Source organism: Chamaea fasciata, unplaced genomic scaffold (assembly GCF_029207755.1).
Source record: "Chamaea fasciata isolate MVZ Bird 193981 ecotype frontalis unplaced genomic scaffold, bChaFas1.0.hap1 SCAF_1, whole genome shotgun sequence".
NCBI classification, from domain to species: domain Eukaryota; kingdom Metazoa; phylum Chordata; class Aves; order Passeriformes; family Sylviidae; genus Chamaea; species Chamaea fasciata.
In genome coordinates this window covers 50,489,200-50,511,802 of record NW_027094086.1, presented here as the reverse complement: position 1 = coordinate 50,511,802, position 22,603 = coordinate 50,489,200, and the positions used below count along the sequence as shown (strand labels likewise).

The 22,603-nt window shown below is 40.3% G+C and overlaps 1 protein-coding gene across 1 annotated transcript in view; it reads right to left on the bottom strand.

The window, feature by feature from the left end:
• Positions 1–2,668: 2,668 nt before the first annotated feature.
• LOC136290212 (uncharacterized) overlaps positions 2,669–22,603 on the bottom strand; it is a 76,839-nt gene continuing 56,904 nt past the window's right edge. Inside the window, exons 6-9 of the mRNA XM_066184623.1 lie at positions 18,571–18,707; positions 15,363–15,520; positions 10,628–10,740; positions 2,669–5,955 (exon numbers count right to left, since the gene is read on the bottom strand). Of these exons, the coding sequence (XP_066040720.1) occupies positions 5,389–5,955; positions 10,628–10,740; positions 15,363–15,520; positions 18,571–18,707 (975 nt within the window). The 3' untranslated portion in view covers positions 2,669–5,388. The remainder of the gene's footprint in view (positions 5,956–10,627; positions 10,741–15,362; positions 15,521–18,570; positions 18,708–22,603) is intronic.

The following is a 22,603-nucleotide window of genomic DNA, read 5'->3' as shown; positions in this document are numbered from 1 at the left end:
AGAATCATTTCTGGGTGCTTTATGTGTGAAATTAGTAGATAGAGAAATTTCAGTATCAACCTCAGAGGCTAGTTAGTGGGTTTTTGTAAAGTAAGTCAAGAGCAAAAAGATCTTTTTCACAAAGTTAAAGGTGAGAGAAGAAAATACTTTTGTCAGCAGAGCTGCTAAGTTTCCCAGAGTGCCCTCAGCCTCCTTCTTGTCTGGCTAAGGTCCCTGTTCAGGCTGGGTTTTCCATAGGTCACTCAACACAAGGAGACAGCATCCCCTGGGATAAGACTCAAGAATCGGGTCCATAGATTTTATACAGATAGAAGAAACAATTATTCTGTGAGGCAGCATGCTCACATCAGGATACTGTATTTTGAGGCAAAGCCTTAAAAAAGATCTGATTGCAGAAGAATCTCTGCATTTCTCTATAAAATTTATTTCAAACACTATTCCCAGCAACTCTCAATAACAGCCTTTGTCATGCAGAAAATTGGGGGTTTGATTTGGTCTCAGAAGAATTAGCTAAGACGTCAGTGTCACTGATGGCACTGCCTGCACTACAGTCTGAGCAGGATTTTACTTCAAGTCAACTCAGTGCTGAAAAGAACCTATGAACCACAGAGCATCCTAAGCTTAACCCTCTACCTAAAGGGAATTTATCAAAAGAAAAACCCTCAACACATCTTTGACTCCAGTTCACTACTGACAAGCAGTTGGGTAGATTCTTTGTCTCAGAAAAAGACAAGTCAAACGTCTCATAAACTTTACAAGTGTATTAGAAGCTCAGCGTGATCTCCTCTCTCCAACACATTTACTTGCCACTGTTTAATGCTTATTCAGTAATATTGTTTTCTTACTCAACAGCATAAAGGCAAAAGTAGGCATCTACCAGCAGATAATAAATGCTGGATTTCTGGCAAAGAGAGATATAAACTATCTCATACAGGCGCTCATCTCCCTTTTTTACATTAAGAAACTGATGGTTCAAAGGGTATCAAACAGGCAGCATTTACTGGGTTGTTTGGTGGGTTTTTTTCATTTCAAAAACAGAATTATTTAAGTGCTATGTCCAATTGAAAAACAGGATTTGTTTCTCCACCTCTGATCCAAGCACTGACACCCCACATCTTGCAACTTGGATAAAAATTGTTTCAAATAAACTTTCTAAAAGAAGTTGTTAATGTTCTCAGCTGATCTTAAAAAGCACTTTTCTTATTAGAAAATCAACAGTCACAATCGAAAAGAAAAAGCTCTGGGTAGACATGCAATATTTTAAAAAAAAAACAACCCTAATTTTTTTTTTAGAAATTAATTTTTCTTTCATGAGTCAGAAAAGTATGCTCTGATTTAATATATAGTCTTTTTTACACTCTTTTATGAGATTTGCTTCATGTTTCTGCTGTGCAAGTCAGTGACGAAAACCCACGGTCAGAAGCCAGCTTCAGAGGTGTTAAGCCTGCACAGCGCTTGGATTTAAGCCCATCTGGGCATAGTTTTGAGAATAAAACTGTAGAATGCAACTACACTAACTTGCTTGGGATTTATAGGGCCCCAGACATGTCCTTCTGGTTCTAACTCTGAATAGACACTTCCACAAACAAAGTACTTACCAACACTCAAATATTTCCCATGACATGGCTTTTTCAACAGGAATACTTATTAAACTTGTCTTTCATTCCAACAACTACTTTTAGTTCTAAGGCAATAAGATGAGAAAAGAATGGAAGGTTTCCTAACAAAGAAAAAGCCAAAGTTTTCTCTGATCTCCAGAGCGCCATAAGCAAGCTTCTCTGTTGGCTAAGCCTGCAGCTTTGCAGCTGGGGGTCAGGGTGACATTGCAAGGAGTGTGGGCCTGTACAAAAAACTGCTGCAAGTTTTTTGCCAAGAAGAGGATTTGAAAAAGGGTGGGTTTTTTTCCTTTTTGTTGTTGTTTGTGTTTGTTTTTTACGTAAGAGTTGATGAGGAACAACAGCAAGCGTTGGTAAATGTTTTAAATTGAGGGATTATTCCTTCTACCAGCATGTAAAGAAACAACGCAGGACTTCTGCCTTGGTAATAATACACTACACCATAGAAACTGTGGCGAACAACAGCAAAAAAATGAAAACAAAATACTTCAAGAAGGTCAGTTAACTACTCACCCCCCCTAAAACTTCCTGCTCCTAGTTGAAAGGGCAGGATGATTGTAGGGCTCCCACCTGAAGCTACCACCTTTCTGCTGGCTCTTCTGTGCCAACTGAAGCCACTGGCCCCTTCCTGATATGAAATGTAGGTAAACAAGGAGGTCTCTCTGCTTTCTCCTGCATATGTACAAAGTACAAGACTATGGAAAGGGAATGCCAGCTGAAGTAACCAATATGTATTTTTATTTGTTTTAACACAGAGACACACAGCTCTGGTTTAGTTGCATCTGACCTGCAAAATATGTAACATCCAGGAAAAACCTGGCCCCTATGATGTTTAGCACCTAACAGCAACCGTGGTATTCATGATGAGGTATTTACAGAACATTATTTCCTTTGGCTTTGGCATCCTGTTTGTTAGAATAGCTAATTTAATAAACATCCAGTTAAAAGCAGCTGAGACACAGGGAGATGCTGTAGTCAAAGCCTCCTCTCAACTTGCTTGGAAAACACTTATCATTGCAGTGCAATTTATCACTGAATACTTAAACAAAAAGTCACAGTGGGTAATATTTATTGCAAATTCTCTCCAACCCCAATGTACATTATTTCAATAACTCAAGTTACATTCAACTAAATTCAATTACAAGATAGTAGTAGATTGCATTTCTACATAAACTAGTAGTGCTTATACAGAAAATTACTCAAAGGGAAAAAATAGGCAAGCTAGAGACCATAAAGAGAAAAAAAAGTCATAGGAAAAGAACAGCAAATGCAGGAATCATAATGAGTGAATCAAACTACCTTCTGGATCTGAATTCACAGTGTAATTTCCCTACAGCAGTCATAAAGAAGGACAATTAATCTTCTTCAGCAGTGTAAAGATATTTTCTTTTCAGAAACTCTCTCCCTCTTGTTTTACATCATAAGTCTAACAATCAAAAATATTTCAATTACTTTGAATAAAAAAAATACCAGGTAACAAAAAACTCTTGGCTAAAGCAGAGCACCAAAAAATTTAAGACTCATTTATTACTTCTTTTATATTCTCCACCACAAAGCTGAAAATGCATTCTTATTATTTGACCAGCATTACAGGAGTGTATTTTGGCTTGGTTGTCATTAGAGACTAAAGAGATGAATTTGGTAGATATTTGGTTTAAAGCACTCTTCTGAATTGCCAAGATTAATCACAATGATACAACTTAAGTATATATTTTTACTTGATGTCCCAAAACAAGTTATTCTACTCCCAAGATAAGTGAAATTAATTACCCTACTATCATTATAATAACCCTAAAACAGAGTTAAACTTAATTGGAACCTGTACACACTAAACACCCAAATGTTTACAAGTGCAGGTTCACTGCACATTTGCTACACTCCAGTGCCATCTGTCTATAAAAAGATAATTAACATTTTCAATAAGAAGAAATACAGCATGCTATAAAGTGTATTTGGTCCTAGGCCTTTGAATCCACTTCAGTTCTTATAATGAATGATGCTGCTAATCCTTTTCTGAATTAGAAAAACACAAAAACAAAACAAGAAACACTCTGTCCTCAGTGTATGTTTGAAGTAAGTTTTCCTGGAAAAAAAAGCATCCAGAATGCCTTGATATAGAGATGCTCCCTGAGGTGTCACTCTTAAGTACTCTCCCAAAACAACCTTATAGTCTTCCTCTAAGAATTTAGCTGCCTTTTGAAGACCCCAGAGAAGCTGGGAATAGCTACTCTGGAATTTGCATTTAGAAGACCATTTGGGGACAGCCTTTTCAAAGTCCACAACCTTCAGTGGAGGGACATAAAAATAAATGCTCTGCCAAGCACTGCAACACAAGGGATCTGACACAGACCCCAGTGTGAGTACAAAGCAAGTTCATTAAATTCAGAGCCTTGCCTTTCCTCCCGCACAGTGGCTAGCTGGGGAGGGTTGTTTCCCCCCACTCCCTATGAAAATTGTACAAATACAGCTCTTTGTTCTCCCAAAAGTTTAGTAACAAGTTTTAAACCAGCCTGATGTCAATTTAACAGAGTGCATCCTGGCCATTCTACCTAAACGTGTGTTCCCACGCCTTGTCGGGAAGCAAAATACCATATGCTTGATGCTATTACACACTTTGTGTGTGTGTGGAGGAGCTGTTTCTTGATCACACACTCTTTTTTGAAATGCCCGCTTTATCTTTTTCCCCACGGAAGATAAAAGTGCTTTTAAAATACAAAGTACAATGGGCAGTTAGAGTAGATAAAGGAAGAAAGACGTTTTCCGGGTGCCCGACTGAGTCCCTTCCCGCGGCTGAACGGATGCGCGGGGCGGAATGCGGCCGGGCCCTTCCCGGCGCATCTGGCTCTCCAGCGGTGCCATCTGCTGGTGCTGCTGCCGCGAGGCTCCGCCGGGAACGCCGCCCCGTGCCGCAAGGGCAGCGGGCACAGCTCTGCTCGGGCCTCGGCCAGCAAAGGGCAAAGCCAGGACGCGTCAGCCGCAGCCAAAACTTCGTCTAGAAAAGCACTCTTGTCCCTCGTGTCCTCCTCAAGGCGTTTTATAAAGACAATTCGTTAGATAAAGAAAAGGAGAGGCAGAGGAAAACAAAAGAATGTATTCAGTGCTATACCTCATTTTCTTCCAGTAACGCTATTTCCTTAAGTCAGGCAAAATTATTTTCTCATTAAGTGGCTACTAGGTCAAAGGAAAGCATTTACTTCACAGTAGCGTGTTAACATCTAACACCATCCACCTGTTACAGACATGCAATGAATGACCGTGGTGCAATCGTGGGTTGGAGTCACAAATGAGCAGCTGTAGGGATTAAGCAAGAAGAGGTGTCTTTAGGCAGTAATCAGAGAGAAGGCACGCAGGCAAAGGAGGAAAGCTGAGGGTGCAGGCCCAGGGCAGGGGTGAAGCAGGGCAGAAAGAAGCTTAACCAAGGTAGCTGCGTGCATTTGGGCACTAGAGGTGACTGGCAACAGCATTTCTATCAGTGGGTGACTGCTGAAGGGTCTGATTCCATAAACCGCAGCTCACTTGTCTTTGCAGTGCACCTGCTCACACACACTGATGGTAAAGGTTTTGAGCCAGGCATTTCACCATTATAATATTTAGTGATGTTCCCCCCTCAGATTTTGCTCTATTTTTTCCATCAGACTCTGAAAGAGATTGCTTGCTGCCAAAAATGAATTCACCATACCCACCCCTCTGACCTCAGCCCAGTGCAGTTCAGCCCCACTGTACCTGTCTGCCTTCTCCACCCTCACCAAGTTCACCAATGACTGCAACAACTTTATCCCAAACTTGTCTGATCAGGTGCATATTCCGTTGCTTCAGTTTTTTGCAAACTACCATCTGTTATCTTTGCTTTTTCTTGTCCCATTTCCAAGCTTTTCAACACATCTGAACTTGCTGGCAGCAGACCAAGTACTGACTTTGAGCAGATATCTCCAGCTGTAGGAAAAGTCCCATCTGTAGCTTCAGGCTGTCCCTTTGCCTCATTGATTTCTTTTTCTTTAATTGCAGTTGAGGCCTCAGCAACATTTTCAGATGGTTTATAGTCAGCTACTACTGTTGAGGCAAGCTTACAGCTTGCAGCAGTTGCTCCTATTTCAGTCTTCACTACATTGTTTGGGAGGCCTTCACTGCTTGTTTCTCCCACATCTTCTGCCTGCATTTCTTGCTCTTTACTCTCTTCCTTACCACTGGAGCCCACATTGATTGAACACTCACAGTAATAGTAACCAGATTCCTGCTTCTTCTTACGCATGGCACAGAGATCAATTCGACTGAAAACTTCTGTGCCAAAGTGGCTGTCTGCATATTCCTTATACAGATCTGTACAAATTTTCCTGAAGCCCTATTTGTTGAAAGAGCAATATGACATTATCTGTATAATATATGTGCACAAATACACATGCACACCTTAGGAAGGTGTGTCAAGTGTTATCTTAACAAAACCCAGCAAAGAAAATACCAACCCTCCCCACCTCTGATTAGGATAATAGCTAATCAACTTAATGTGGTAGCATTTAAGTTGATACTGAGAAAAGCCAACCATTAAAAATTAAAGTTATAGGAAGCTTAGCTTTTGCTGAATCCTCCATCTACCCCACCCTCCTCAAAAATAAACACATGCCAAAAATACAAAATCAGATCAATTCAAGCTACTGTAATTTAAATGCATACACCTAATTATAGATACTTCAGGCAAGCTCACAGTCACCATAAATAATTATTATGAACTGCCTTTAGGAGGGATTTTTTGATTTCACCTCGAGTTTACTTTCCTCAGTTTCATCTTACACCTGTCTTAACAGATTGAAAAGTTAGCCCTTCTCATTGGTACTCACACACCACAACAGTAATTAAATTGTGTGCTAAAGACAGGTTAAAAATAGAGTTCATGCACCTTCATCCCTGGTGAGTAAAGTAGCATTCAAAAGAAATTTAACTCAGTGGCTTACTGAGAAAACAAGCTCATTTCAGCAAGCCAGAAAAGAAAAAAGAAAACCTTAGCAGCTCTTAGATAACTACCAAGCACTGTCAGTATCTCAATGGCCAAATGCTTCAGCAGTCATGACATACAAATGGAAGGGTACACTCTTAGAGATGTGTTTTCAAATGTTGACAAGTTCTTTTCAGACTAAGAGAAGTAACTTCTATTGCCATAACCAAAGCATATGCTTAGAGATCATTGCACTGTACGACTGTCAAGACCAAAAATCAGCAGTTCCTCAGAGTGATTTCTTTGCTCTTCTCCCCCTCAACAAGTTTGGGCACAGCAGCACTAGCTGTGTAGAGGTGTCACCAGGGATGGGTGAGCAACCCAACAATTCCATGGTTCCCGGGCCTTTAATTCAGACAGCAACAGGCTGCCAATTTATACAAGGGGCTCCCACAAAGCATTTAGCCTATAGCAAACCACATATGCTAGGGGCACATATGGAGATGTAATGAAGGACAGATGAATCATTAAGCGACAGAATAGTCTCCACCTTCTCCTAACCTAATAAGTATGCAAGCTAACAAGGCTCCAAGGGGCTCCTTACAGCACATTGCCTCAAAGAACACTCAATCAGTTTGTTCAGACCTGCTCCCAGACACCAGGGGAAGAAAAAAACAAAGTATTTTTACTTTTTTTTTTCTTATAATGACAGACTTATTAGCAGGTGGATATGTATGGTTCACAGCATGGATACTGTGGGAGGACAGCCAGAACAGCCAGTGTCACCTGGATAGAAGCAGGTATAAATAGCTTCACAACCAAATACATCAAACCATCAGGCACTGCTGCCTGAGGTGACAAACACACTTGAAAGTTTAAATAAACCAACAGCACACTTTTTCTCTGCCCCAGAAATACCCATGTGTCAGTCAGAGCCAGGCTGTTCAGGAACCAGGAGCTACATGACACCTAAATGCCACGAGGTTCAAGCTCTGCTGAAATGCAGACACACACTGCACATGGGCTGTTTTCTGGGTAATTTGGGAATATAATGGAAACTTGAGTGAGGTCACATCACTGAAGATAACTTATCAAGCAGCCAGAAGAGGGCAGGATTAAGACTGCCCTTCCATTAAAAAGCACCAAATATTTTAATACAAGTGTGACACTTGTTAATACTTGTTAAATAATGTGTTTGCTCTCTTATAACCCAGGGTAGACCACAGCTATTTCCAGACCTGCACCAAGTGAATCTTAAAGCAGCATAAAAGGGAATGAACAAACATTTTCCACTTTAGCACAGAGGCACTTGATCCACAGCTTTGCTGTGGCAGAGGTGAGATCAGGCAGTGCCCAGCACTAAAAGGGTAACAGCCCACACTGCAAGTTCTTTGTCTGTGTGCTGGAGAAGGCTCTTACTACAAGTAATGAAGTGGATTCTCTTAAGAGGTGAACTGTTCCCTTTTGGCTCATTGGACAAGTAGAGGTCAAAACACCTGAAGAACCCATATTTTTTATTTATGCCAGGGTCACACTGCCCATTTTGAACCTGATCTTCAAATAGTACTTGCTGCTCCTTTGGTAGCTATTCAGAATAAAAAGCACACAATCCAAGATCTCTCAAGCCTCTTGGGATATTTGGACAAACAACCAAAGTTAAAAATGCACATCTTCTCAAGGTGAAAGTTTACAGTAGTATTAGTTTTAAAGAGAACCAGGTCCTCTTTCCCCACAAATGAGAACAAGGTCTGCAGCTACACCACCAGTATCATCACATACCTCCCATTACCAAAGTATTCTTGAGATATGAAATAAAAACTGCCTTAGCAATTATCTTTTAAGCTTCATATAAGAACCATTTCAGCCATGTGAAATACTTAAACAGCACCCTTTCTACAAGGAAACAGTTATTTATGGTATAAAAAAAAGTAATTACAGCCAGTAGATGGCATCATAATAACTTAAGTGATATTTTGTCTGATTCATACTTTGGCATCTTCTAGTGTTTAAGAAGGCTGATTTCTCTCCTGCATTATTTAGGAATGGGATACGATAAAATAATCAGTTTCCTTCTTTTTATTCATATTATATTTTGAAAGAAATGCAGTAAGTTGACAGGGTCAACTTTGTCTCAAAACACAAATTAATCTTCCAGTTTGGTCTTTGAGATGATGTTTTATGTCTAGAGTTGAGCCTTACTAAGCTCAGGGAGATGTGTACATGGACCTTCAGAGTTCACATGCCCCTAATAATCAACTCAACATATGGCCCTGCTCCACTTCAGTTTCAAAGTCCTGGTCTCTAAAATAATATTTTAGCAGCAAAGGTTTTATTGGGAAAACAAATTTGCACAGAAACAAATGATTCTTGATAAACAAGGGAAGAGCAGTGAATATTGTCTAGTTGAAGTCCAGGAAGGTTTTTGACACTGTTTCCTGTGAAAATCTCCATAGAGAAGGCTGATGAATTATTGGCTGGCTGACCAGTGAGGTGGATTGAAAATTGGCTGAACAGCCAGTTCCATATGGCAGCGATTGGTGGCACAAAGTTGGAAGCTGGTAGCTAGAGATGTACCCAAGGGGCCAGTACTGGGTCCAGTACTGTTTAGCATCTTCATTAATGATCTGGATATTGGGGCAGAGTGCACCCTCAGCAACATCACTAATATCAAACTGGGAGAAGTGCCTGATTCACTAGAGGGTACTGCCAGCCAGAGGTATCTCAATAGACTGGAGAAATAGACTAATAGGGACTTCATGAGGCTGAACAAGAAACACAAAGGTCAGCCATGGAGAAGGAATGAATCCAGGCATGAGTACAGGCTGACAGCTGACTGTGAGGGAGTTCTGCAGAAGAAGGACCTAGAGATCCTGGTGGACACCAGGTTGACCATGAGCCAGTAGCATGTCCTTGCAACAAAGGCAGCCAGTGCTATCCTGGGCTGCATTAGGAGGAATGTTGCCAGCAGATTGATGGAGATAATTCCCCTCTGCTCAGCACTGGTGAGGCCACATCAAGAATACTGCATCCACTTCTGAGCATGCCACTTGATATTCTAACATTTAAAGATCTATACACTTGTATATTTATATATATGTATATACGCAAAGAGATGGCGTACATAAATCATGGTATGCGAGATTAAGCTATATTTAGTGCTAGAGATCAAAAGGAAAGAGCATGCAGGAAATTACAATTCTATTTTTTAATTTTAAATTTCATAGTAAGAGGAAGTGTGAAAATACTCCAGACAAGAGTCAACAGTAATTCCTACGTGCTTACTGTATAGTTTCTTTTGCATTAGACATTGCAGATGCCTCTGCTGATGAAAATCCCTACAGGCAGTATAAAAGAAAGAGCCTCCAGCACAGAACTATCAGTCCTAGCCAACTTTGATTTTATCATGTATACAAAAGGCTAATATCAAGTCAATATGAAGTACTTGAACAAGGTCATTTCTTTAGGTATTATAGCTTTTTCTGTTTTCTGTTCTGCATGCTCCTCTAGTGTTTCAGGTTTGCAATATATTGACCTCATAAATACAAGTATTATTCCTGGAAACAAGAAGGACACTATTCCACTGGGAAATGAGCAATCTAATCAGAGCTGTTTTTTACTTTAATTGTTTGTGATAAATCCCATACAATGCTGCAGTGAAGGTTAGAAAAGCACATCACACATTTCTAGTATAAATCAAGGCACCAGCCTGACTTCCAACATGACATTAATCTTGTTCTGAGGTAAATATTACTCAGAAGACAAATATTGCTCAGAAGCCATCCTGCCCTATGGAAACAGCTTGACATTGCTTTTGTGCAGATTTGACCAGCCACAATGGAAGGGCAGCAGTCTGTACTATACAAGAGAGCCATACACAGTATTAGCAACAGACCTCATTTCTTCCAGTCAGATATGAACAAACACAACTGTGTTGACCAGCGTGTATACATGCTTTGTTAAGCAAGAGAAGTTATACTGTTCTGTGATTGCAATAATTACTGCTTAGATCCCAAGGATCTCATTGAAAGAAAAGTAATCACTAGAGCTGATCCCAGGAATAATATTCTTAAACCCACTTACTTACCCTTCTTCTCAACCTTGATACTTTAGAGAGCTTCAGGAAAGTCAGATGTGGTTTGAAGTCCTTACTTTCTGAAATGTCAAGATTCATTTCAATAAAGCATTGTTCCACAGCTTCTAGAAAAAGACAACATAAGAAAGAAATGAGTAACAGTGAGGAGGTAGGGAAAAAATATTAACAGGGAAGTGAGACAAAGCCACTATCCCTGTCTTGAGCAAGACAGTTAAAACATACCCCAGCTAACCAGTTGCTGCACTATCACAGGCAACAGGAAAATTTGAGAAAAGTACTCAAAACCAAAGTTCTGCATGACACAGACAGAAGCTGTAAACCTGAGACCAGATCCAAACTTGTGTGTGCAACACAATTCCTTCTGAATTCATAAATCCCCTATCAAGGGGTGAGCTGTCCATGGCAGCCCTGCCAGGAACCAGATGCAGCCACCAGCAGTGGCCACAGCTGGGGTCTGTGACAGAACAGATTCTCCCCACTTATTACAAACAGCAATGTCAGAAGCAAAGTGCTTCCAGGAAAAAAAAAAAACAAAAAAAAAAAAAACCAAAACCACACCCCGCCACAAACAAAAAAAAAACCGGTGGCTAGATTCCCAAAATTACTTCAGCTCCACAGCACTCAAAGTAATTCAGGAGGGAACATCACACGAACAATAATCCTTCCCCAGATACAAATGTGATACAAAGTGTTTATTACGGTATTGGCTCAAAAACTTCAGTCATATTTATAAAGCCATAAGGTTTTATCCTTTATAGAAAAAGTGCCTGCTTGTAACTCCAGGATTTATATTCTTCAATGCCTTTCAGCAAAGGATTTTAATGACAGGTCAAACCAAGCTGAACTGTTCTTGGTTTTCATGAACTTTGGGGATGCAGTTTCAAGTATATCAAGGTAAGGTTTGCATGAGGCAGATCCCTGCAAGTCTGGCAAAAACAGAAGATGAAGTCTTGTTCAACAGTTGTGCTTAAATAGTAAGAAGTAATTCCAAAATTACAATTAAAGCCTTGGCTAAGGCTGGAGTACTCCCCAGCATTTTTTTCTTACTGACAGATCTTTATACCTTGATTGTATAAAGCAGATAAAATAGTGGGGGGAGAAAAGGGGGGGAAAATATCAACACTTTAAAATGGAAACCTGCAGCATCTGTGGCTCTTCCAGATCTCCCCTGCCTTGGCACCTATCTTTGTTACTGCTTAATTGCTTAGGCACTGAAAGAAGGTCCAATGTTGAACCTGTGTAAAAAATAGCATATTATATACCTGATGAGTGCCTTGTTTGAAATCCACCTCCTTACATTTTATTTTTCCCACCTATCAAGAAGTTTAACTACATGTGTGTTCACTAGTTTGTCATTTGCCTTTGTATCAAGGCCAGGTCTCTGGCTTGGAGTTTAGCTAATTAATAACTTAAAATGTTTCTTCTCAGAGTATTTATGAAGGAACAGCAGCTGGGGCAGCCTGATCACTTTGCCAAGGCAACTGCTTTTTTTTTTTTCCATCTGGAGCACACAAAGTGTAGGATCCAGTTGTCCAAATAAGCATCTAATGCCCTTTCAGATGCCCTACAGGATGTCCACCTGGCCTCCAGCTGCTACTGCAGAAGGTACAGCCTGGCTGTAAGTCCAGTGTGAGTGCTGCAAATACTTTAGGACATCTGAAAATGGTCCTAGGTGGTTATGGTTAGTTATCAAACAACCCCTAAAGCACCCCGGTACTTTGTCAAATAGAACACATTAACATGAAGAATTTCTGCATATTAATTCTTTTTGTTTCCACATCGGTTGGTCAAAGCACAGCAAGGCCCAGAGAATAAACACAGCAGAAATGTCTAAACTCCTTTAGAAAAAAAACACCCTTCCCCATGCATCATCATGGCACATAACCTACGCTAGCTGCATACAAGAAACCAGGTAGATATTAACCTAAGAAAGAAAATCTGAACATAGCATCCACTCTTGGTTACTGCCCATCACCAAGCCTATGGAACAGCAGAGAGGGGCTCTTACTAGAAGGGGAAGGTCTTACTGCCATGAATAGATTTTCATCAGAAAAGCGGATGGTGGAAGAAAGGTCAAGGCCAGCAATCATCTTCAAGAAGTCAGTATAGGAACAAGGCTCCTGAATGGTGTGTCCTGCCCATGCCAGGTTGGCACTCAATTTTCCAGACACTCTTCTCTAGCTCATTTGAAAAATATCCTACCAAAGTTCCAAGACATCTTAAGCAGTATCTTTTCTCCAAAGTGGATGAGGTCACTAGCAGCAAGATAAATCTAGTAGTGCTCAGTTTTTACCAATTAATTGCAGTTAATTGATCTAGAGATAGGTTAACTCTCCACTTGGAAACTGAAGTCCATGATGTAGGACCAAAAGCAGATGGAGGGCCAGTCACCTGGGTAGTGTCAGGAACATTTCACAGGCTAAAAGATTCATTAGAGCAGGCAGGACTCAAACTTGCTGACAAACCATCAATAAGGGCATGATGAGACAGACAGCTGACAGGAGTGTCTTGACCTTTGCCAGCCAAATCATTGGCCCATCATGCTGCTCAAAAGACAACATTTAAAATTCACACCTAGCTCATGGCAACCAAAAACATTGAGTAAAAGGTAAGGAAAAAAGTCTCTATTCCTTGTATAACAATTAATGCAACTGCTTTGCTGAGAGAGGGGGAGACAAAATCCATTTCTTTGAAGATGTCATTGAAAGGATAGACTTTGATACATATTTGCATAATTCCCAGACTCATTAAGTTCTAGAAATGGTCAGAAGTTATGCAGAATAGAACAACACTGGAAGCTACAACTCTCTGAATAGCAAAATCATTGATAACAGAGTTAACAGCTTGAAAACTGGCAGCTTGTCTCCCAGTCAAGGAATTATTTCAGGCAATCAGTGAACAATCATATTGCATTAAAAACACAAGTACTGGCAGAATATTCCCAGGGCTTGCAATCAAATTTTCTCCTCTATCTAATTAAGGGGTTCAGATCAGAAGCTAGATATTAGGTTTCCTAAACCCTGAAGATGCAGGTTATCCAGGCAGAGAAAACAAAGGATCTGCCACACACTATTGCAATGGCTTTTACAGCTAATGTAAAAGGTCCAAGAGGATATTTAAAGAGCATCACAGCACACATTTTGCAGAACCAAAATTAAACACTTCTGAGGGTGATAAAATAGCATGATAAAGATTGACCTTGTAGGGTATGACTCATTGGGAACAAAATTCTCAATTAAGCAAGACAATGAGTTGAGGGAAAACCAGTCACTTTCAGATGGAGTGAGGTACTAATTTCTGTATTTTTCAAGGCTGTGCTGTCAAAACAATCAAATCAGGCATCAAGAGTCAACCAGTCCATTATTTCAATGGCACTGAATTGTATATATGTTCTAGACAGGCATTTACCAGATATGATCTTATAGGAAATTGCATCATCTGCCCACTAGGTTGTTATCTTCCAGTAAAGATTCTTTCCAGTTAAAGCCTTGAGAAGAGGAAGTCTGTGCATGGGCAAGTTTGTTGAGGCTGTAATCCTAGTAAGCGCAGACATCAGAGTACTTTCAACAAAAGCACAGCTGTTTTGAGTCAAAATTTGCTTTGGTATGGATGGAACAATAAGCGAAGCAGAGGCCAGAGTCAAGCAAGAGGTAATGGATAGTTAAGTGGCTAATTTTGTATAGCTAAGGCACAGAAGCTGTTCATAAAAGGCATCCCCTGTCTAGTTATAGCACTGACTACTTAAGAGGTAAAATAAACAGGAGGACAAGAACAGAACTATTTTATCAAAGCTGAGAACTGGAGGAGGTTGGAAATAGCATCAACAGAAAGAAAAACAGACTGCTCCGAGAATCATTCTTTGAAGTTTACACAGTGTCTTTGTTTGCATGCCTTTTTGAGAAGCATTAGTTGAACTATGCTTCCCTTTTGCTTAGTATGAAAATAGCAAAGAAAAATAATGTATATTGATTATTTCTGTTCTGTTGGAACAGAAGCCCAGGACACAGATTAGGTTCTGCATTGCAGGCTAAAGAAGGTCCTAAAAGCGGAACTGGGTAGGGAGGAAGAATAGAGCATCAAGTCCTTCTGAAACTGTACTCAGATGCAGGTAAACAGATCAAAGGTATGGAACATCGCAAACACATCAGTGCTTTGGGAAATTAGAGCAGAGGACAGGCTATTCTTATTCTTCTGTTTCATCTTCTACAGTGGAAGCCAAAGACTGATTTGCTTGTGCTACACACACACACACACAGACAAATATTGATTTTTGTCACCTCCCATCCCAGAGGTACTTATGATTTCATGCATACTCCAGTTTAAAGGAAGTTCTTGTATGCTCAGCTGGAGCCAACACTTAATAGGCTTTCAAATTATTAGAATGAACAGAGCCTCAGTTAGAGGTGCCACTTTGAACACTGTGCACACCTCAGGCCTGTGAGGTTCCAGTTACCGGGCAGGTTAAGTTAGCCTTGCTCTGTGATCTTCACATGAATGTCTGTGCATTTCACCTGTCCCATATTAGTGCAGACAACCTATTTTAGGCCTAATGCTCTGCAGGAACCCAGCTGTTGGCTTCATATTTCACAATTAAGAAAGAGTGGAGATGAGAGGAAAGACAGCACATCACAGTCTTGCACAACAGCTTGGGCCAGTGCTTACAGGAGCTGACAGACTCTACAAACTGGTTTATTACAAGTGCTAGAGAATGAGAATTTGTACTTACCTGCAATTCTGTTAAGCGTTTTCTGGTCTTCCTCCAACATTTTCACATATAGCACTTTGTTATTAAACTCTCCAATCCCATGGAATGTCAAATTAAGGTCTTTACCCTGCAAGATGTCTTCCACTTTAGTCTTGCTTTGCTTCAGTGCCAGAACAGCCCTTAAAAATAATCAATATATAAATGCAGAAAGTTATTAGGGTTTTCACATATGGAAACATTGTTTTATTTTTTATGCCAGCCAATATACCTGATTTTGACCAATCTGCAGTGCTATGCAAGGTATCACAGGCACACTGTATTTCATTGCTAATTCTTTTGCTACAGTTAAGATTTCAAATACACTATGCCTTTTACTTCAGCCTTAGCTTATTTATTAGAAGTTAGTTTTGTTAGTGGAGTGAACATTCAAAATATTAACACTCAAAAAAAGCTGTGAATATATGCTACTGAAGATTCAAAAGGGATAAAACTGAACATATATTCGTATCATATAGTTTAAAACTTTATTGCTGTCATTTTTAACTGGTTGACTAATTTTATTCTTAAACTAAAACAAATTCATTCTCCCACCCGAGGCACAATTAGCATTTTTCTCCATTATGTTCTCCTATTCTAGGCTAGGTAACAAAATATCAAGTTGATGGTTATGTTCTCAGCTCTGCATCCCATATTAAGAAAGTTTAGATATGCACCTTGCTGTGCACAGAAATCTCAAAAAAGTGAATTATCCAAGGATATGAACACCTCAAATTAAAACATCTTTTTTAAGGACACAGAAAAAGCATAGCAGTTAAGTTTCTAAATGTAGCCACCAAGAATTCCAGCAATTTAATACCTGCTGAAGTTTTACAGGTGCCCTTCTTTGCCCTGGTGTCTCAGAAAGGGGCATCCTGTCAGTCTTCAAACTGAGTTTGACCAGAAGCCTTCCACTAAGGCTTCATACTTCTAACAGACTGCAGCATCACATCATCCCATAGGTCACTAGGCCTCCTGCAGCCACATTTGCTTTATCATTATACTTAGAACAAGTTCTGACTGCATTCATTCCACTCCGTAGAAATCTTACCTGTGTAACATCCAAATAGAAACCAGGCAGTAAAACCCACGTAGAACAAACTAATGCCCTTTGGAAAGCATGTTTAGTGCATACAAAGGCCACTTCAGTCAACATCATGAACAGTCCTCACTACTACATTGGAGTTATTTCAGGTCTAATGGCACAAGAGCAGCTTCTTTCCAAGACTCACAGGGACTCAGCAGATAAAGATATAGCAAGGACAGGACTGAAGCTGGAAAGAGAGTGAATTCTCTGCAGAGGATTTTGATTTTTCCATCTTAACAAGCATGGTTAATCTAGCCCTTCATGTAGGTTCATAATGTCTAAGCAAAAATTAAATACTGCTAAGAAAACTTCTCCCATCAAATGGTTTCTGTTGCAAGGGACCTTAAATATTATCTAGTTTTAACCTTCCTGCCATGGGCAGGGACACCTTCCAGTAGACCAGGTCGCTCAAAGACCCATCCACACTGCTTAAATACTTCCAGGGATGGGCCATCCACAACTTCTCTCTGTTCAGGGCCTCACTGTAGAAAAGAATTTCTTACCAGTATCTAATCCAAACCTGCTTTTTTTTCAGCTTGAAACCATTAATTTACATTTACACTCATTACATTGACATGTCCTATGTCAATGTAAAGAGTTCTGCTTCAGCTTCTGCCCTGAGATTTGAAGATACCTCCCTCCCCACCTACCTGTGAGGGGCTGGGCCAGCTTTATCAGCAGTGCTGCTAGCTTGAGAAGTGAGAAATAGCTGAGCTTAAGGCAGTCTCTTTCATAGGACAGCACAGAGCAGTAGCCACAGAGCTACAGCCTCATTTAGAAGAGCTATGGAAGTAGGTAAAAGATACAGAACGAAAAACATTTGGCAAGGCAGATCTGCTTTTCATTAGGTGTGCCCATTATTTTTACATTACAGACACACATTCACTCTTAAGTTCATTGACACTGCTTAGCTCCACTCACCCCCCTAACCAATTGATTCCCATTTTGATTGCTGCTCTCAACTACCTTCCTGTCCTCTTGGACATCAGCCTGCCCAGTCAGCAGCACTGGCACAGTCTTTTATTACTGAATTATTGTACACTGCCTTCTGCATGTCTCCTTAGCCCATATAACACTTTTTTTCCCCCTCTCAGATCCTCCAAAAAAAAAAAAATCTCTGGAATGAAAAATAAAGCAGGTGATTTTAAAATAAGGCACACACAAGCCTGTCATATGCATCTTAATCATGCTTAACTGGTGCTGCCTGTATGGGAAGAGGAGATTTTTTCTCATCATATTAGGCTTTTTGACACCTTTCCAGCTAGGCATTCTGCTTTACACCCAAGCAGATCCTGTGTGACACTCATATGGTGTTGAGGCCTGTTTTTCATTCCCGTGCTGGTATGTGCCAGGGCCCCTGAAGAAAGGACTGTTCTCACCAGGTTCCCACCTCTACCACATGATGCCTTCCCAGGCACACAAGGGCCTTTCCTTTCTGCCTCCCTATGTCAAGGAGTTCCAGGTTTCCCAGTGTGATAGAGTCAGATAAGACTTATAGAAAAAAACTGCACCAGACTGGCATTATTTTCTGGACCTTTCTATCAGTTGTAGTCTTCCTGACCACAGGGTAGCTTTCCTTAGTCATCTGTCAATAGCTCCATCTTAATTCACAGGGTTCCAGTGACAGCCCACAGCTTGAATTCAACAGGAGAGCAGCTCGGGAGAGAACTAGGCAGATTTTTGTTGTTGTTGTTTTCTTCTTAATGCAACATATCTTAACAGCTAACATTTTCCAGCTGATAAAAGCACGGCTGATCTGAAAAATTGCAGTTTCTCAAAAGACAGGAGCTCAAGGAAGCTTACATCTGTTGAGCTAATTTGTGGTAGTAACACAGTAAGAAAGCAGTAATACTATTTACAGCCACACTGCTTTTTCTCTTCACCCCATGGCAGATAAGAAAATTTCAATCTCGGATGCATCACAGCTAGCTTTTGTAAAGATCTTTCCCCACAGGTACTGAAAGCAAGCCAGAAACGGATAAAAAAAAAAAGTTTAAGAGAAATTTTGTGTAGGCTCTGATAAAACATAATGATTCACAATAGCAGCAGTAAGGCTACCCCATTTACAGAAAAATTAGCTGCTCTTGAATTTGGCAGGATTCTTACTTTTTCACTTCTTCTTCTGTTCCCAGATGAGCTACTATTATAGTAAGGTGCATAGTTTGAACAGGAAGAAGAGCTCTTGACAGGTCAGGTTCTTTAGAGAATATAAGTTCTTGAACATCTTCAATTCTGTCCAAAATCTGCAGTAGAGTAAACAGGAGAAAGAGAAATAAATTTTCATTTTAGAATTGCCTACACATTACTGGAAAAACTCAGAATGCCAAAGCTTTACACACCCAAAAACACAACAATGCAACTCAGTGTTTGAACCAGGAATCCACAAAGCCACCTTACTCTCCTCCCCACCCCACCCCAGATTTATCATATAGCAACTTTCAGTTTCACACTTAATTTTTCAGGAATTGAATTTTCTGTTTTCCTTCTTAAAGCCTACAGGCTAAATTCATAGCTCTCCTGTGAACCAGAAGCCGTAGATCTTAAAGTAGGTGTGAATCTGACCCTAAGCATGTTAGATTAAAGCTCACAGCACTGTGTAAATATTAATAGGATCTTCATGCAGTTGTCAGTTGTTAATAGACTGTGGAAATTGAATAGCATTTCCATAATTAATCTTATGCCGTTTTCTGATTACAAGTTTGATCACAGATTAAACTGATATCTCTTCCCAAAAGGAAAATGTAGCAGCAAACAAAGTAGATTGACTGGGTAAACATGCTGTTTTCTCAGCTAGTGTTTCTCAGAACTGTGTGGCCAGTTTCTGACTCTTGTGGATCTATCGGTGCCTTTACACAATTGATTCCAAAGATTCTTTTTTCATTATGTGCTGTTAAGGTTTATAAGCCAGTCATGGGAACAGGCAGGAGAGAGAAGAATTCATTCACACAGATACTAAGTATCTGGTGGAAGCCCAAGTTACAGAGAAATCACTTATAGATTTTCAGATTATTTCACTGAGCAAACTCTGCCTTACATGCCTAGGTGCTTACACATGTTAGAGCTCCCCTTGATTCTTACATAGATCAAAACAGCTGGGTCAATATGCTTTTGTTTTGCAGTCTTTCCCCATAAAGCCTAGCAGTCATTGTACAGCCCATTAAGTAGTCCCACAACCTGCACATGAGAGAGATTACCATAGCAAGTTCCTAATAAACATGAGGATAAAAGCCACACACAATTAAAATAACTATTTGAAGATACAAACTCCCTGAATTCACCAACCGTTATGGTACATTTGTCACTGTGAAAAACACATCACTGACTCTTACATTAAGTTAATTCCTACTGAAACTGAAGCACAATTTATTGCATCCTGCTATTTACAGCATATGTTTAGATTGTGAAAACATTGAGCAGGAATCAAGCCATCAAGCTGTCCGACCACACAAACTACAACATTTGCTTCAATAGACTAGGCCAAGTATTAACAGTAATTCTACAAAAGAGCCTCCTGTTGTTCTCCCTTACCCAGTCTTTCCGAAAACATCCTTCAAAAAAGAAAGAAGATCCTTTTGCAAACCAGTCTGAGGCTTAGACATCTGGGAAGCTGAGTTTGAGTGAAATTCTTTCACGTAGATATTTAACTCCCACAGAGCAGCATTAATGTCTTTTCTTACCTCTTCTTATCTTCACAACTTCCTGGTCCTCCTCCCATGGAAACAGTCTACCCTATCACTACACTGTTTTGGGGTTTTTTTGGTGCATCAGTCTTTAGCACTTTTCTATAAATGCTGTGCAGTTGATGGGATAGCTAGGGGGTTTTCAGGAACACAGGGACAGGAAGGAGGCATTTAAAATGGAGTACTGAAAGCCTGAGACCATAACATTCTTAGATTCAATCCAGTACAAGCCTAGTTTTCAGCCTCCTGGAGCCTTGCTTAGACACAAAGAAAATAAGGCTGTGCACCCACCAGGAATGGAGCAAGGCTTTTCCTTTGTCCTCTTGAAAGGGAGAAAAACGTCAACAGCCCTAGGCCCTGCCATCTGGAGAGCTCTCTTGAATAATTAAGGCAAAATAATTATTCTCAAAACACTAACAGCATCTTTAAAACCCTTCTGTAATAGACAAGGCCTACAGAGTAGCAGACACCAAATTAGATGGTCATTGAGGCCAGGAACCTCTGCTTTGGAGGTAAAAGCATTGTCAAAACACTATTATATATGCATGTACATATGTGTGTACACACACGCATTTGGCCAGCAGGTCGAGGGGGGTGATTCCACCCTCCACTCCATTGGGTGAGACCCCACCTGTAGTGCTGCATCCATCTCTGGGGCCCCCAGCACAGGAAAGACATGGACTTGTTGGGATGAGCCCAGAGGAGATACACCAAGATTACTAGAGGGATGGAGCACCTCTCCTGTGAGGAAAGGCTGAGACAATTCTGTTTGTTAACCTGGAAGAGGAAGGGCTTCAGAGTAACCCAATTCCTGCCTTTCAGGACCTGAAGCAAGACTACAAGAAAGATGATGGGGGACTTCTTACAAGAGCATGGAGTGACAGGGCAAGGAAAAAGTGGATTCAAACTGGAAGAGAGTAGGTTTAGATTAGATATTAGGAAAGAATTATTGATTGTGAGGGTGGTGAAGTACTGGAACAGGTTGCCCAGAAGTTGAGGATGCCCCATTCCTTGAAGTATTCACAGCCAGGTTGAATGGAGCTTTGAGCAACTTGGTCTAGTGAAAGGGGTCTTTGCCTATGGCAGGGGTGTTGAAACTAGATTACCTTTAAGATCTCTTCCAGCTCAAACCATTCTATGATTTCTTTACTCACACTCTTTGCATATACATGCCAACCTTACAGTACGGCACTCTTCCGTGCTCTTTCAAGGCCTCATACAAGACTGTCTCATGACACTGCCATCCTTACGGGTAGCATTTAAGAGGAACACAAACTAGGAATATCTTGGGCAGAGCATCCAACCAGGAATGTCAGAGCTGCCAGATGACCAGAGCTGATGTGAGTGCAGGGAAATCTGTAAGAAAAGAATTGAGAGATAGAGGAAAAGGAAAAAGAAAGGAAAGATATTCATTGGGCTGCACAGGATGTGGTCCCAGGCCATATATCAAGACACTCAAATCTCATTAAAATAGAAGAATAAGTTAAGCATTCATGACCCTTCAAGCTGTTCCATGATCTCATTCCTCAGATGGCAGGAAACTTTCCAGTTTCCAGCTTAGATTTATTCTTTGCCCACTTCATACCCATTTGTTCATCTGCCAGCATTGTCTTCAGCATACACAGTTCTTTTCCCGTCCTGGCATTTATCTTCTTGATGTGCTCTGCACTTTTGTTCACCTCTCAAAAGCCAGTCATATGTAGGAATCACTAAAGTTATATGAGGCCATCCTCCAGATAACCTTCAAAGATCATTCTACTCAAGACAAAACCAGAGCAAATAATTGCCAGCCAAGAGGAAGGCACCTTTGATGTCTCCCTCTAACACATGCAGAAGTGTTTTTACACTTAACTTAGGTAAAAACAAAAACTCAGAAGCCTGCCAAAGCAAACCACTGTACCACAACTTCTCATCACACTGGAGAAAAGAAAAGGAAAAATTCTGTACAACAGATACATCAATCCTACTTAACTAATGCCTTTCAGCAGCATAAATAGCCACGCCCAATACTGCATGAAAGCTTAAGCTAGGGAAAAAAACGGAAGCAAGTTATATATTGAAACAAACGATATCTATTTGGTTCATTGGAAAATGCACCGTAAACTACTAGCAGAAGCTGATAGTAGAAAGTTCTATTTTCACTCTGTTCATCCAAGTTAATATCCAGGTTTTGTCTTTTACATTCTATTTATAGGAAAAAATACCAAGATATATATATATATATAATAGAAATATTAATAATTTACCCAATTTATGTACTGTTTCTCTATTCTGCCCATGCTAGCTGGACACAGTAGTTTCTGATTCAAATTAAGACTTTCCCCTGCCTGTCTCTGTCAGGTGAAATTGTCTACACATTTTCATGGCATCTCAGGGTTGTTCTTTCCCTTCATAATACATTTGAGTGCAGAGTCATCTGCTGCCCCTACATAAAATGCAGGGGCATGTCCCACCTCACA